The sequence below is a fragment of the Leuciscus leuciscus genome (assembly GCF_965113295.1).
Source record: "Leuciscus leuciscus genome assembly, chromosome: 14".
NCBI lineage: Eukaryota > Metazoa > Chordata > Actinopteri > Cypriniformes > Leuciscidae > Leuciscus > Leuciscus leuciscus.
This window is the reverse complement of record NC_138738.1, coordinates 41,572,188-41,587,994: the sequence shown is the minus strand read 5'-3', so window position 1 is coordinate 41,587,994 and position 15,807 is coordinate 41,572,188. Positions and strand designations below refer to the sequence as shown.

General features: G+C 38.0%; 2 protein-coding genes and 1 long non-coding RNA gene across 3 annotated transcripts in view; 2 read left to right on the top strand and 1 right to left on the bottom strand.

The window, feature by feature from the left end:
• The window catches only part of tab1 (TGF-beta activated kinase 1/MAP3K7 binding protein 1), a 32,983-nt gene extending 21,592 nt beyond the window's left edge, over positions 1–11,391 (top strand). Inside the window, exons 10-11 of the mRNA XM_082136165.1 lie at positions 6,604–6,757; positions 8,330–11,391. Coding sequence (XP_081992291.1) covers positions 6,604–6,757; positions 8,330–8,540 — 365 coding nt within the window. The 3' untranslated portion in view covers positions 8,541–11,391. The remainder of the gene's footprint in view (positions 1–6,603; positions 6,758–8,329) is intronic.
• Positions 10,189–15,807, bottom strand: part of LOC309474023 — a 44,619-nt gene continuing 39,000 nt past the window's right edge. Inside the window, exon 2 of the long non-coding RNA XR_014197188.1 lies at positions 10,189–10,334. This is a non-coding gene — a long non-coding RNA (uncharacterized lncRNA). The remainder of the gene's footprint in view (positions 10,335–15,807) is intronic.
• Positions 12,512–15,807, top strand: part of mgat3b (beta-1,4-mannosyl-glycoprotein 4-beta-N-acetylglucosaminyltransferase b) — a 53,254-nt gene continuing 49,958 nt past the window's right edge. Inside the window, exon 1 of the mRNA XM_082136161.1 lies at positions 12,512–14,163. The gene's annotated coding sequence lies outside the window, so the exon portion shown is untranslated. The remainder of the gene's footprint in view (positions 14,164–15,807) is intronic.

Below are 15,807 nucleotides of genomic sequence, written 5' to 3'. Positions count from 1 at the left end.
TGAAACATCTCTGTTCTTATCCTTTAACTAACACTACTGAAACATCTCTGTTCTTATCCTTTAACTAACACTACTGAAACATCTCTGTTCTTATCCTTTAACTAACACTACTGAAACATCTCTGTTCTTATCCTTTAACTAACACTACTGAACATCTCTGTTCTTATCCTTTAACTAACACTACTGAACATCTCTGTTCTTATCCTTTAACTAACACTACTGAAACATCTCTGTTCTTATCCTTTAACTAACACTACTGAACATCTCTGTTCTTATCCTTTAACTAACACTACTGAACATCTCTGTTCTTATCCTTTAACTAACACTACTGAACATCTCTGTTCTTATCCTTTAACTAACACTACTGAACATCTCTGTTCTTATCCTTTAACTAACACTACTGAACATCTCTGTTCTTATCCTTTAACTAACACTACTGAACATCTCTGTTCTTATCCTTTACTGAAACATCTCTGTTCTTATCCTTTAACTAACACTACTGAACATCTCTGTTCTTATCCTTTACTGAAACATCTCTGTTCTTATCCTTTAACTAACACTACTGAACATCTCTGTTCTTATCCTCTACTGAAACATCTCTGTTCTTATCCTTTAACTAACACTACTGAAACATCTCTGTTCTTATCCTCTACTGAAACATCTCTGTTCTTATCCTTTAACTAACACTACTGATCATCTCTGTTCTTATCCTTTAACTAACACTACTGAACATCTCTGTTCTTATCCTTTAACTAACACTACTGAACATCTCTGTTCTTATCCTCTACTGAAACATCTCTGTTCTTATCCTTTAACTAACACTACTGAAACATCTCTGTTCTTATCCTCTACTGAAACATCTCTGTTCTTATCCTTTAACTAACACTACTGAAACATCTCTGTTCTTATCCTCTACTGAAACATCTCTGTTCTTATCCTTTAACTAACACTACTGAAACATCTCTGTTCTTATCCTTTAACTAACACTACTGATCATCTCTGTTCTTATCCTTTAACTAACACTACTGATCATCTCTGTTCTTATCCTTTAACACTACTGATCATCTCTGTTCTTATCCTTTAACTAACACTACTGAACATCTCTGTTCTTATCCTTTAACTAACACTACTGAAACATCTCTGTTCTTATCCTCTACTGAAACATCTCTGTTCTTATCCTTTAACTAACACTACTGAAACATCTCTGTTCTTATCTGAAACATCTCTGTTCTTATCCTTTAACTAACACTACTGATCATCTCTGTTCTTATCCTTTAACTAACACTACTGATCATCTCTGTTCTTATCCTTTAACTAACACTACTGATCATCTCTGTTCTTATCCTTTAACTAACACTACTGAACATCTCTGTTCTTATCCTTTAACTAACACTACTGAACATCTCTGTTCTTATCCTTTAACTAACACTACTGAAACATCTCTGTTCTTATCCTTTAACTAACACTACTGAAACATCTCTGTTCTTATCCTTTAACTAACACTACTGAACATCTCTGTTCTTATCCTTTAACTAACACTACTGAACATCTCTGTTCTTATCCTTTAACTAACACTACTGAAACATCTTTGTTCTTATCCTTTAACTAACACTACTGAACATCTCTGTTCTTATCCTTTAACTAACACTACTGAACATCTCTGTTCTTATCCTTTAACTAACACTACTGAACATCTCTGTTCTTATCCTTTAACTAACACTACTGAACATCTCTGTTCTTATCCTTTAACTAACACTACTGAACATCTCTGTTCTTATCCTTTAACTAACACTACTGAAACATCTCTGTTCTTATCCTCTACTGAAACATCTCTGTTCTTATCCTTTAACTAACACTACTGAACATCTCTGTTCTTATCCTTTAACTAACACTACTGAACATCTCTGTTCTTATCCTTTAACTAACACTACTGAACATCTCTGTTCTTATCCTTTAACTAACACTACTGAACATCTCTGTTCTTATCCTTTAACTAACACTACTGAACATCTCTGTTCTTATCCTTTAACTAACACTACTGAACATCTCTGTTCTTATCCTTTAACTAACACTACTGAAACATCTCTGTTCTTATCCTTTAACTAACACTACTGATCATCTCTGTTCTTATCGTTTACTGAACATCTCTGTTCTTATCGCTTAACTAACACTACTGATCATCTCTGTTCTTATCCTTTACTGAACATCTCTGTTCTTATCCTTTACTGAAACATCTCTGTTCTTATCCTCTACTGAAACATCTCTGTTCTTATCCTTTAACTAACACTACTGAAACATCTCTGTTCTTATCCTTTAACTAACACTACTGAACATCTCTGTTCTTATCCTTTAACTAACACTACTGAAACATCTCTGTTCTTATCCTTTAACTAACACTACTGAAACATCTCTGTTCTTATACTTTAACTAACACTACTGAAACATCTCTGTTCTTATCCTTTAACTAACACTACTGAAACATCTCTGTTCTTATCCTTTAACTAACACTACTGAACATCTCTGTTCTTATCCTTTAACTAACACTACTGAAACATCTCTGTTCTTATCCTTTAACTAACACTACTGAACATCTCTGTTCTTATCCTTTAACTAACACTACTGAAACATCTCTGTTCTTATCCTTTAACTAACACTACTGAAACATCTCTGTTCTTATCCTTTAACTAACACTACTGAAACATCTCTGTTCTTATCCTTTAACTAACACTACTGAACATCTCTGTTCTTATCCTTTAACTAACACTACTGAAACATCTCTGTTCTTATCCTTTAACTAACACTACTGAACATCTCTGTTCTTATCCTTTAACTAACACTACTGAACATCTCTGTTCTTATCCTTTAACTAACACTACTGAACATCTCTGTTCTTATCCTTTAACTAACACTACTGAAACATCTCTGTTCTTATCCTTTAACTAACACTACTGAAACATCTCTGTTCTTATCCTTTAACTAACACTACTGAAACATCTCTGTTCTTATCCTTTAACTAACACTACTGATCATCTCTGTTCTTATCCTTTAACTAACACTACTGAACATCTCTGTTCTTATCCTCTACTGAAACATCTCTGTTCTTATCCTTTAACTAACACTACTGAAACATCTCTGTTCTTATCCTTTAACTAACACTACTGATCATCTCTGTTCTTATCGCTTAACTAACACTACTGAACATCTCTGTTCTTATCCTTTAACTAACACTACTGAAACATCTCTGTTCTTATCCTTTAACTAACACTACTGAAACATCTCTGTTCTTATCCTTTAACTAACACTACTGAAACATCTCTGTTCTTATCCTTTAACTAACACTACTGATCATCTCTGTTCTTATCCTTTAACTAACACTACTGAAACATCTCTGTTCTTATCCTTTAACTAACACTACTGAACATCTCTGTTCTTATCCTTTAACTAACACTACTGAACATCTCTGTTCTTATCCTTTAACTAACACTACTGAAACATCTCTGTTCTTATCCTTTAACTAACACTACTGAAACATCTCTGTTCTTATCCTTTAACTAACACTACTGAAACACCTCTGTTCTTATCCTTTAACTAACACTACTGAACATCTCTGTTCTTATCCTTTAACTAACACTACTGAACATCTCTGTTCTTATCCTTTAACTAACACTACTGAAACATCTCTGTTCTTATCCTTTAACTAACACTACTGAAACATCTCTGTTCTTATCCTTTAACTAACACTACTGAAACATCTCTGTTCTTATCCTTTAACTAACACTACTGAAACATCTCTGTTCTTATCCTTTAACTAACACTACTGAACATCTCTGTTCTTATCCTTTAACTAACACTACTGAACATCTCTGTTCTTATCCTTTAACTAACACTACTGAAACATCTCTGTTCTTATCCTTTAACTAACACTACTGAAACATCTCTGTTCTTATCCTTTAACTAACACTACTGAAACATCTCTGTTCTTATCCTTTAACTAACACTACTGAACATCTCTGTTCTTATCCTTTAACTAACACTACTGAAACATCTCTGTTCTTATCCTTTAACTAACACTACTGAAACATCTCTGTTCTTATCCTTTAACTAACACTACTGAAACATCTCTGTTCTTATCCTTTAACTAACACTACTGAAACATCTCTGTTCTTATCCTTTAACTAACACTACTGAACATCTCTGTTCTTATCCTTTAACTAACACTACTGAAACATCTCTGTTCTTATCCTTTAACTAACACTACTGAAACATCTCTGTTCTTATCCTTTAACTAACACTACTGAAACATCTCTGTTCTTATCCTTTAACTAACACTACTGAAACATCTCTGTTCTTATCCTTTAACTAACACTACTGAACATCTCTGTTCTTATCCTTTAACTAACACTACTGAACATCTCTGTTCTTATCCTTTAACTAACACTACTGAAACATCTCTGTTCTTATCCTTTAACTAACACTACTGAAACATCTCTGTTCTTATCCTTTAACTAACACTACTGAAACATCTCTGTTCTTATCCTTTAACTAACACTACTGAAACATCTCTGTTCTTATCCTTTAACTAACACTACTGAAACATCTCTGTTCTTATCCTTTAACTAACACTACTGAACATCTCTGTTCTTATCCTTTAACTAACACTACTGAACATCTCTGTTCTTATCCTTTAACTAACACTACTGAAACATCTCTGTTCTTATCCTTTAACTAACACTACTGAAACATCTCTGTTCTTATCCTTTAACTAACACTACTGAAACATCTCTGTTCTTATCCTTTAACTAACACTACTGAAACATCTCTGTTCTTATCCTTTAACTAACACTACTGAAACATCTCTGTTCTTATCCTTTAACTAACACTACTGAAACATCTCTGTTCTTATCCTTTAACTAACACTACTGAACATCTCTGTTCTTATCCTTTAACTAACACTACTGAACATCTCTGTTCTTATCCTTTAACTAACACTACTGAAACACCTCTGTTCTTATCCTTTAACTAACACTACTGAACATCTCTGTTCTTATCCTTTAACTAACACTACTGAACATCTCTGTTCTTATCCTTTAACTAACACTACTGAAACATCTCTGTTCTTATCCTTTACTGAAACATCTCTGTTCTTATCCTTTACTGAAACATCTCTGTTCTTATCCTTTAACTAACACTACTGAAACATCTCTGTTCTTATCCTTTAACTAACACTACTGATCATCTCTGTTCTTATCGCTTAACTAACACTACTGAACATCTCTGTTATTATCCTTTAACTAACACTACTGAACATCTCTGTTCTTATCCTTTAACTAACACTACTGAAACATCTCTGTTCTTATCCTTTAACTAACACTACTGAACATCTCTGTTCTTATCCTTTAACTAACACTACTGAAACATCTCTGTTCTTATCCTTTAACTAACACTACTGAAACATCTCTGTTCTTATCCTTTAACTAACACTACTGAACATCTCTGTTCTTATCCTTTAACTAACACTACTGAAACATCTCTGTTCTTATCCTTTAACTAACACTACTGAACATCTCTGTTCTTATCCTTTAACTAACACTACTGAAACATCTCTGTTCTTATCCTTTAACTAACACTACTGAAACATCTCTGTTCTTATCCTTTAACTAACACTACTGAACATCTCTGTTCTTATCCTTTAACTAACACTACTGAAACATCTCTGTTCTTATCCTTTAACTAACACTACTGAAACATCTCTGTTCTTATCCTTTAACTAACACTACTGAACATCTCTGTTCTTATCCTTTAACTAACACTACTGAAACATCTCTGTTCTTATCCTTTAACTAACACTACTGAAACATCTCTGTTCTTATCCTTTAACTAACACTACTGAACATCTCTGTTCTTATCCTTTAACTAACACTACTGAAACATCTCTGTTCTTATCCTTTAACTAACACTACTGAAACATCTCTGTTCTTATCCTTTACTGAAACATCTCTGTTCTTATCCTTTACTGAAACATCTCTGTTCTTATCCTTTAACTAACACTACTGAACATCTCTGTTCTTATCCTTTAACTAACACTACTGAACATCTCTGTTATTATCCTTTACATTTTATATCAGGATTTTTTGATGAATAGAAAGTTCAAAAGAACAGCATTTATCTGAAATGGAAAGCTTTTGTGATAATAATCATAAATGTTTCTTGATCATCAAATCATCATATTAGAATGATTTCTGAAGGATCATGTGACACTGAAGACTGGAGTAATGATGCTTTGATCACAGGAATAAATTACATTTTAAAACATGAATATTTAAATTGTCAAAATATTTAACAGTATTACTGTTTTTTTGTTTGTATTTTTAATCAAATAAATGCAGCTTTGGTGAGCAGAAGAGACTTCTGTTAAAAACATAAAAAATCTCACCGATCCAAAACTTTTGAATGGTAGTGAATAAATAGTTGAAAATAAGTAATTTTGTAGTCTTTCACAATTAGGTGCATTTATGCAGTGTGTGTGTTTATGAGTCTTGCATCCTCACACAGCCTTGAGTGCCGAGTGATGAATGATTGGTGTGTGTGTGTGTGTGTTTGCAGGCGGGCGGATCTACCCCGTGTCGGTGCCGTACTCAAACCATCAGAGCACCAGTAAGACCAGCGTCACACTGTCTCTGGTCATGCCGGCGCAGGGAACACTGACCAACGGCTCCAACACAGCGTCCACACTGGAGGGAGACACTCCTACTGCTGGGTAACACACACTCACACACACACTTACACCCACAGCTGGGTAAGACACACTCACACACTCACTCACTCACTCACTCAATCACTTACACACAAACGTTTGTTTTTGATCAAATAAATGCAGCCTTAAGCCTGGAACCCACCAAGCCGACGCTGATGAACTAGCGCTGATGTTGTCTCCTGCGTCGGGGTATAATGCTGCACTGGAACACAGCGAGAGAACTACAGCCGACTGTGAGCTAGCGTGTGTGTTCTGCGCCTGCGTGTGAATGAGACAACTGTCTATTTCTGCAGATATTCGTCTATATTCGTCATTCAAAAAAGGAAAGCGACGCTGCCGGCTGCAGATACACACACCGTAAACAAAGCAGTGAGTGCTCACCGTTTTGAATATCAATCCTGCTGAACACTTTCTTTATTCCACTCCGCTCGTATTAATATTGAAATATTCGCCAAGGAACACTCAGGTAAGATGACGTAACATTAGAACAGCCTCTATCTGTACCGGTTTGACTTTGCTCGCTGTTTTGCTATTATTCTCGTGCACTGACTCATCCACTAAGCTGAACGGCCAATCAGAGTTCACCGACGGCCCGACGCAGATTCAACATGTCGAATCGGCCGAAAAAAAGCGGACGAGGACCAATTACAGCCGACAGTGCGGAACACACTGAGGAAACTGAGTCGGCCGACGCACAGAAACTGCCCGACGACCGACCGACGGCTTGGTGTGTTCCAGGCTTTAGTGAGCGGAAGAAACCTCTCGCAAACAACCATTTTTATTTCAGGTTTAGTTAGCTAGTAAACTAAATCAAAATTAGAAAATAAAACACTTATATATTATATATAATATATATATTTTAAATGTTGAATTTCAGTTTATTTCAAGTAATGTTTTAGTTAACTATGATAACCCTGCGCCTCAGCAATTGTAGTTTCCTAAATCTGAATCAGTTTATAACCGTATACAGATCAATAACACACTCTCTCTCCACGGCCCCTCACTTAACTGTAGTCTAATGACTCCTCTGATTCCCCTGACCGTAGAAACCTTACAGCCTATCAGTGAGAGTCCTGACCCCGCTCCCATCCTCACCTGTGTCTCTGACCCCGCCCCCATCCTCACCTGTGTCTCTGACTCCGCCCCTATCCTCACGTGTGTCTCTGACCCCGCCCCCATCCTCACCTGTGTTTCTGACCCTGCCCCCATCCTCACTGGTGTCTCTGACTCCGCCCCCATCCTCACCTGTGTCTCTGACCCCGACCCCATCATTACCTGTGTCTTTGACCCCACCCCTCTCTCTGTCTCTGTCCCCGCCCCCACCCTCACCTGTGTATCTGACTCCGCCCCCACCCTCACCTGTGTCTCTGACCCCGCCCCTCTCTCTGTCTCTGTCCCCGCCCCCATCCTCACCTGTGTCTTTGACCCCACCCCACTCTTTGTCTCTGTCCCCGCCCCCATCCTCACCTGTGTCTCTGACCGCGCCCCTCTCTCTGACTGCGCCCCTCTCCCTGTCTCTGACTCTGCCCCTCGCCCTGACTCCGCCCCTCTCTCTCTCTGTGCCCCGCCCCTCAGCCAGAGTCCCACAGCGACGCTGCAGTCGACGAACACACACACTCAGAGCTCCAGCTCCAGCTCGGGGGACGGCAGCCTGTTCCGGCGCAGCCAAGCGGCTCAACCCGACGAGACCGGCCGCGTGCCGCCGTACGTGGACTTCAGCCAGTTCTACCGGCTCTGGGGGATGGACCACAGCGACGGCCCGTCGGGAGAGATGGGCCCGCAGTGACCGGACACACACGAGCCCGTCGAGTGCGGGATGTGAACTCTGGGTCTGTGGTTAAAGGGATTGTTCAGTTTAAAATGAACATTAGCCCATGATTTACTCTCCCTCAAGTCATCCTAGGTGTGTATGACTCTCTTCTTTCAGACGAATACAATCTGAGTTATATAAAAAAATGTCCTGGCTCTTCCAAGCTTTATAATGGCAGTGAATGGCTGTTTCTATTTTGAAGTCCATAAAAGTGCTTCTGTCCATCATAAAAGTGCATCTGTCCATCATAAAAGTGCATCTGTCCATCATAAAAGTGCATCTGTCCATCATAAAAGTGGATCTGTCCATGATAAAAGTGCATCTATCCATCATAAAAGTGCATCTATCCATCATAAAAGTGCATCTATCCATCATAAAAGTGGATCTATCCATGATAAAAGTGCATCTATCCATGATAAAAGTGCATCTATCATGATAAAAGTGCATCTGTCCATGATAAAAGTGCATCTATCCATCATAAAAGTGGATCTATCCATCATAAAAGTGGATCTATCCATGATAAAAGTGCATCTGTCCATGATAAAAGTGCATCTATCCATCATAAAAGTGCATCTATCCATCATAAAAGTGCATCTATCCATCATAAAAGTGCATCTATCCATCATAAAAGTGCATCTGTCCATGATAAAAGTGCATCTACACAGCATAAAAGTGCATCTATCCATGATAAAAGTGCATCCATCCATGATAAAAGTGCATCCATCCATCATAAAAGTGCATCCATCCATCATAAAAGTGCATCTATCCATCATAAAAGCGCATCTATCCATGATAAAAGTGCATCTGTCCATCATAAAAGTGCATCTACACAGCATAAAAGTGCATCTATCCATGATAAAAGTGCATCTATCCATCATAAAAGTGCATCTATCCATCATAAAAGTGGATCTATCCATGATAAAAGTGCATCTGTCCATGATAAAAGTGCATCTATCCATCATAAAAGTGCATCTATCCATCATAAAAGTGCATCTATCCATCATAAAAGTGGATCTATCCATGATAAAAGTGCATCTGTCCATGATAAAAGTGCATCTATCCATCATAAAAGTGCATCTATCCATCATAAAAGTGCATCTATCCATCATAAAAGTGCATCTATCCATCATAAAAGTGCATCTATCCATCATAAAAGTGCATCTATCCATGATAAAAGTGCATCTATCCATGATAAAAGTGCATCTATCCATCATAAAAGTGCATCTGTCCATCATAAAAGTGCATCTATCCATCATAAAAGTGCATCTGTCCATGATAAAAGTGCATCTACACAGCATAAAAGTGCATCTATCCATGATAAAAGTGCATCTATCCATCATAAAAGTGCATCTGTCCATCATAAAAGTGCATCTGTCCATGATAAAAGTGCATCTACACAGCATAAAAGTGCATCTATCCATGATAAAAGTGCATCTATCCATCATAAAAGTGCATCTATCCATCATAAAAGCGCATCTATCCATCATAAAAGCGCATCTATCCATGATAAAAGTGCATCTGTCCATGATAAAAGTGCATCTACACAGCATAAAAGTGCATCTATCCATGATAAAAGTGCATCTATCCATCATAAAAGTGCATCTATCCATCATAAAAGTGGATCTATCCATGATAAAAGTGCATCTGTCCATGATAAAAGCGCATCTATCCATGATAAAAGCGCATCTATCCATGATAAAAGTGCATCTGTCCATGATAAAAGTGCATCTATCCATGATAAAAGTGCATCTATCCATCATAAAAGTGCATCTGTCCATCATAAAAGTGCATCTGTCCATGATAAAAGTGCATCTACACAGCATAAAAGTGCATCTATCCATGATAAAAGTGCATCTATCCATGATAAAAGTGCATCTATCCATCATAAAAGTGCATCTATCCATCATAAAAGCGCATCTATCCATGATAAAAGTGCATCTATCCATCATAAAAGCGCATCTGTCCATGATAAAAGTGCATCTACACAGCATAAAAGTGCATCTATCCATGATAAAAGTGCATCTATCCATCATAAAAGTGCATCTATCCATCATAAAAGTGCATCTATCCATGATAAAAGTGCATCTATCCATCATAAAAGTGCATCTATCCATCATAAAAGTGCATCTGTCCATCATAAAAGTGCATCTATCCATCATAAAAGTGCATCTACACAGTCCATGATAAAAGTGCATCTATCCATGATAAAGTTCTCCACAGGCTTCCGGGGGTTAATAAAGGCCACTTTTATGATGAATAGATGCACTTTTATCATGGACAGATGCACTTTTATGATGGATAGATGCACTTTTATGATGGATAGATGCACTTTTATGATGGATAGATGCACTTTTATGGACTTCCAAACAGAAACGGCCATTCACTGCCATTATAAAGCTTGGAAGAGACAGGAAATGTTTTAATATAACTCAGATTGTGTTCGTCTGACAGAAGAGTGTCATACACACCTAGGATGACTTCAGGGTGAGTAAATCATGGGCTAATTGTAATTTTGTGGTGAACTATCCCTTTAAAGGATGATTGTGGACCGTATGCATTACCAGAAGAGCTCGACTGACTGTGAAAGGGAAAAGCATCTCAGTGTCACCGGAGACGTTGTGTTCAGAATGACGTGTGTGTTATTATCACAGAGCTGTCCTTGAGTTTATAACCGTTCATTTCTCTGAGCTTCTCTCTGCTTCTGTGAAGTTTGACGTCTGTTTTCGGTAAGATAAGCAAGTGCAGTGTGTGTGTGTGTGTGTGTGTGTGTGTGTGTGTGTGTGTGTGTGTGTTTTCTGTTTCCTGTAATAAACAGTAGAGGCTCTTATTTCCGGCTCAATTTTTCTCAGAGATGCAGTGAAATGTACATTTTAGCCGATATACCGATATTTCTTTATATTTGAAAGCCGATAATCGATATATTGTCCGATAAACCAAATTTGTATATGCTTTTTGAGAGCCTGATTACAATAACAAGTCTCACCATTAAAGCCATGTCTCAAGCACACAATTATAATGTTCTATAATTAATTCTATGTTAGTGTTATGTAGCCGATATGTCAGACTCGCGCTGCACATGTTGCACTGAACCGTGTTTTCCTTCTTGATGTGATTCCCATCATATTTCAAGCAATTAGAAACCATCATGACGAACAGTGCGCATCTGAAGTGTCTCATAATCCATTATTTGTCAGCTTTAATATATCAGCCAAATGTTCTTATTGCGCCGATAACGATAACATTTAAAATGAACATATATCGGCCGATACCGATGCCTTAAAATGTCTGATCTTCATGAATTTCAAGATGCATTTGCAGGATTTGCAATGTGTTTCTTAGGATGAGCCACAAGGTGGCGCTATAACAAGTGGATTTGCTTCCATCTCAGGCAAATTTCCTGGAAAACGCATGATTCTGTAATGATGAAAACCCTTAGCTAAACACACATTCACTGGTGTTCATGAAACCACTTTACACCATCAAGCCCTGCATTTACTGTCGGTGTCCGGATCAGATGTCAGATGTTAGTTTCACTTTTACAAGAAGAACTGGAAGGTTTTCAGATGTTTCAGAAGTTCTTCATAACATGATCTGTCAACCTCAGGCAAATCTTTTTCACTTAGATCAGTTTATTTTCTGTGGGGTTTGCAACTTTTGCACACAAAAAAATAAATATATATGCTTGGTCATTTTTCTTAAAATAACTTTGGGCTGAATTGCTGATTTTGAGAAATGCTGCCAACACTCCAAATTATAAAAAATATTTTAAATTATATTTTAAATTAAAAAATATTATAAAAAAATATTTTTAAATATATTTGTATTTTAATTGAACCAAATGAGTCATATAACAGGTTTCAACATAGGCCTACAGCCAGGAAAGAATGCTTCAAATAACAGATATTGCATTATCATATCCACAAACATTCTGAAGGATAGACAAATAAAATAAAATAAATAATAAAAAACGAGAAATAAAAAGCAGCAATTAACTTTATTTTTCTTCCTATGGACTCATTTAAGATGGGAAGATTATATTATAGAGAATTTCTGCATAAAGTTGAATTTTTATTATTTTTGTCATTAGTTAACATTAAGCACTTTTGTAACAACTATGCATTTTGCAATTTTTTTTATGGATGTTATATTTACCATGCAAAATGTAGAAGTTCACAATTTATCCTTTCAGGGATCATTTATAATTAACATTTCAGACCAACCCAACATATAATTTTTTTTTTTTTTTATTAAATGCTTGAAGGAAGAAAAAACATTAGCAACAATTATCATCATTGTCATAAAATAATACAACAATTCTCCAGAGTCCTTCAGTCCAGATTCAGTTCCGTCACATTTTTAAGAAATGTTACATATTTGATAACGGGAAGAAACTCCTGCAATAACAGGGTTGTGTTAAAAATGAGGAACTCAAAAACATTACATTTTTAGATAATTAAAACTACTCATTCACTACAATAAATGAATATAACAATTACTACGTAGTTGAATTATCTTAATTTCTTGATAGAGTTGAGAAGGTGACGTAAAACAAACCAAAATCACATTACAGATGTTTTATGTGTCTAAAAATAACTCGTTTTCATACGCGAAGTTCGTGTAGGAGAGATCATGTGCGCTTTCCGTGCTGAAATATGTAGCTTATATTCAAATATGTATCTCAGAAAAGGTTCATATGAGGTCACTTCCTGTGCGTCACAATTATAAGGAATGTTACATATTTGGTAAGAGGAAGAAACTCTGCAGTAAAAGGTTTTTTTGTAAAAAAAAAATGTTTAAAAAAATGTGAGGAACTAAATTCACTCAATCACCACAATAAATGAATATAATAATTACTAGGCCTACGTTGTTGAATTATCTTAATTTCTGGATAGAGTTGAGAAGGAGTAAAACAAAATACATTACAGATGTTTTATGTGTTCAAAAACAACTAGTTTTCATATGAAAGGTTCATTTAGGTGAGATAATAATTTATATTGCGCTCTGTGTGCTAAAAGATCAATCCGTGTTTTATATGTAAATGAAGCGTGATAAAAGTGTTAAATATAAGCTATTGTGATGAAGAATAACGCGCGGAGGATGAAGAGCAGCGCGTGAGAGGATGCTGAAGTGATCCGCTGGTTGTCGCACTCGGCGTGTGTGTGTGTGTGTGTGTGTGTGTGTGTGTGTGTGTGTCGGTGGTCCGGAGGGCGGAGCTGCGGGTCTCTCTCTCGGTACCGACGGACACACACACACACACACACCGAACACTGCTGGGCGGAAGAGCGTCATCTCAGCAGAAAACACACCGAGAGAGAAGCACTGAAGCTCGGGCTCCGCGCGCCCGTTCACGGAGATCAAGCGGGACTCGCGTCGACGCGTCGAGAGCGCGTTTCTCTCCCTTTCTTCTGCGCCTTGCGATGGATTTACACCCAGACGCCCGAGACGCGTGCGATCCGCCCGCATCACCGGCCGCGCGTCACTGAAGCATCATCCGCGAGATCCGACGCTCCGATGCGAACAAAAGCTTCGGTTCGCCCGCCTTCACCTCCACCCTGAGCCTCCATCCGCAATGAACATCTAGAGGAGCGTCAGGCGATGGGTGAGACACACACACACACACACACACACACACACACACACACACACACACACACACACACACACAGGTCGCGAGGATGGAGAGCGGCATCTGTTCGGTCAGAAAGCAAAACCAAAAACATCACGGGCGTCTTATTAAGGTCCAATAACACGCGCTGCTGCTGTTGCTATTAATATTCCTGATGTTGATTTGCTTCCCGGTTTGATCTGATGTTGTTTTGTGTCTCGGAACGAGCAGATTATGTTATCAAACCCAAATATCAACTTGCTTTTGCTTCTGACGTGTGAGTCAAATATATAAGTGAAGCATTGTGTTGTTGGTGAAACCGCACAGGCCTCCGTCAGCTACAATCCGGATTCTGAATCGGTTTGACTTCAGATCCGTGTGTAAACAAATCAGATTCCTAAATATGATAATAACTTGTAATTTAAATGTGTAATTGAAGCATTGTCTTGGTGAAACCGCACAGGCCTCCGTCAGCTACAATCCGGATTTTGATTCGGTTTGACTTCAGATCTGTGTGGAAACATAATTTCAGATTCATAATTATAAGATCATGTCTGATTCTGACTCAGAAGTTTTTTCTGACCTAAAAATAAGAAATTATATATTTTTAATAAAGAAAATTAAGCTTACTTTTAGCACCATTAACATGATATCAATTGTGGCAAATTTAAATTTGGAGGTTTTCATTTTTAATGTTGATTATCATTAGTTTATCAACATGCAATAAAATAGTGTATACTTTACTATACTTAGATGATTGACTTTGCAATTTTAATAAGATTGTTAAAATATTAAAATCAAGTCTTGTGTTTGCGTTAAAGTCGAGGAGTTTGAGGAAATCTCAATAGTTCTAAAATGGGCTTCATATAATATATTTTCTCATTTTATTCTTTTGGTTTTGAGTCGTACGCGTTCTCCACGGGTTTTGAGTCGTACGGGGTTTGAGTCGTACGTGTTCTCGACGGGGTTTGAGTCGTACGCGTTCTCCACGGGTTTTGAGTCGTGTTCTCGACGGGTTTTGAGTCGTACGGGGTTTGAGTCGTACGTGTTCTCGACGGGGTTTGAGTCGTACGCGTTCTCCACGGGTTTTGAGTCGTGTTCTCGACGGGTTTTGAGTCGTACGGGGTTTGAGTCGTACGTGTTCTCGACGGGGTTTGAGTCGTACGCGTTCTCCACGGGTTTTGAGTCGTGTTCTCGACGGGTTTTGAGTCGTACGGGGTTTGAGTCGTACGTGTTCTCGACGGGGTTTGAGTCGTACGCGTTCTCCACGGGTTTTGAGTCGTGTTCTCGACGGGTTTTGAGTCGTACGGGTTTTGAGTCGTACGTGTTCTCGACGGGGTTTGAGTCGTACGCGTTCTCCACGGGTTTTGAGTCGTGTTCTCGACGGGTTTTGAGTCGTACGGGGTTTGAGTCGTACGTGTTCTCGACGGGGTTTGAGTCGTACGCGTTCTCCACGGGTTTTGAGTCGTGTTCTCGACGGGTTTTGAGTCGTACGGGGTTTGAGTCGTACGTGTTCTCGACGGGGTTTGAGTCGTACGCGTTCTCCACGGGTTTTGAGTCGTGTTCTCGACGGGTTTTGAGTCGTACGGGGTTTGAGTCGTACGTGTTCTCGACGGGGTTTGAGTCGTACGCGTTCTC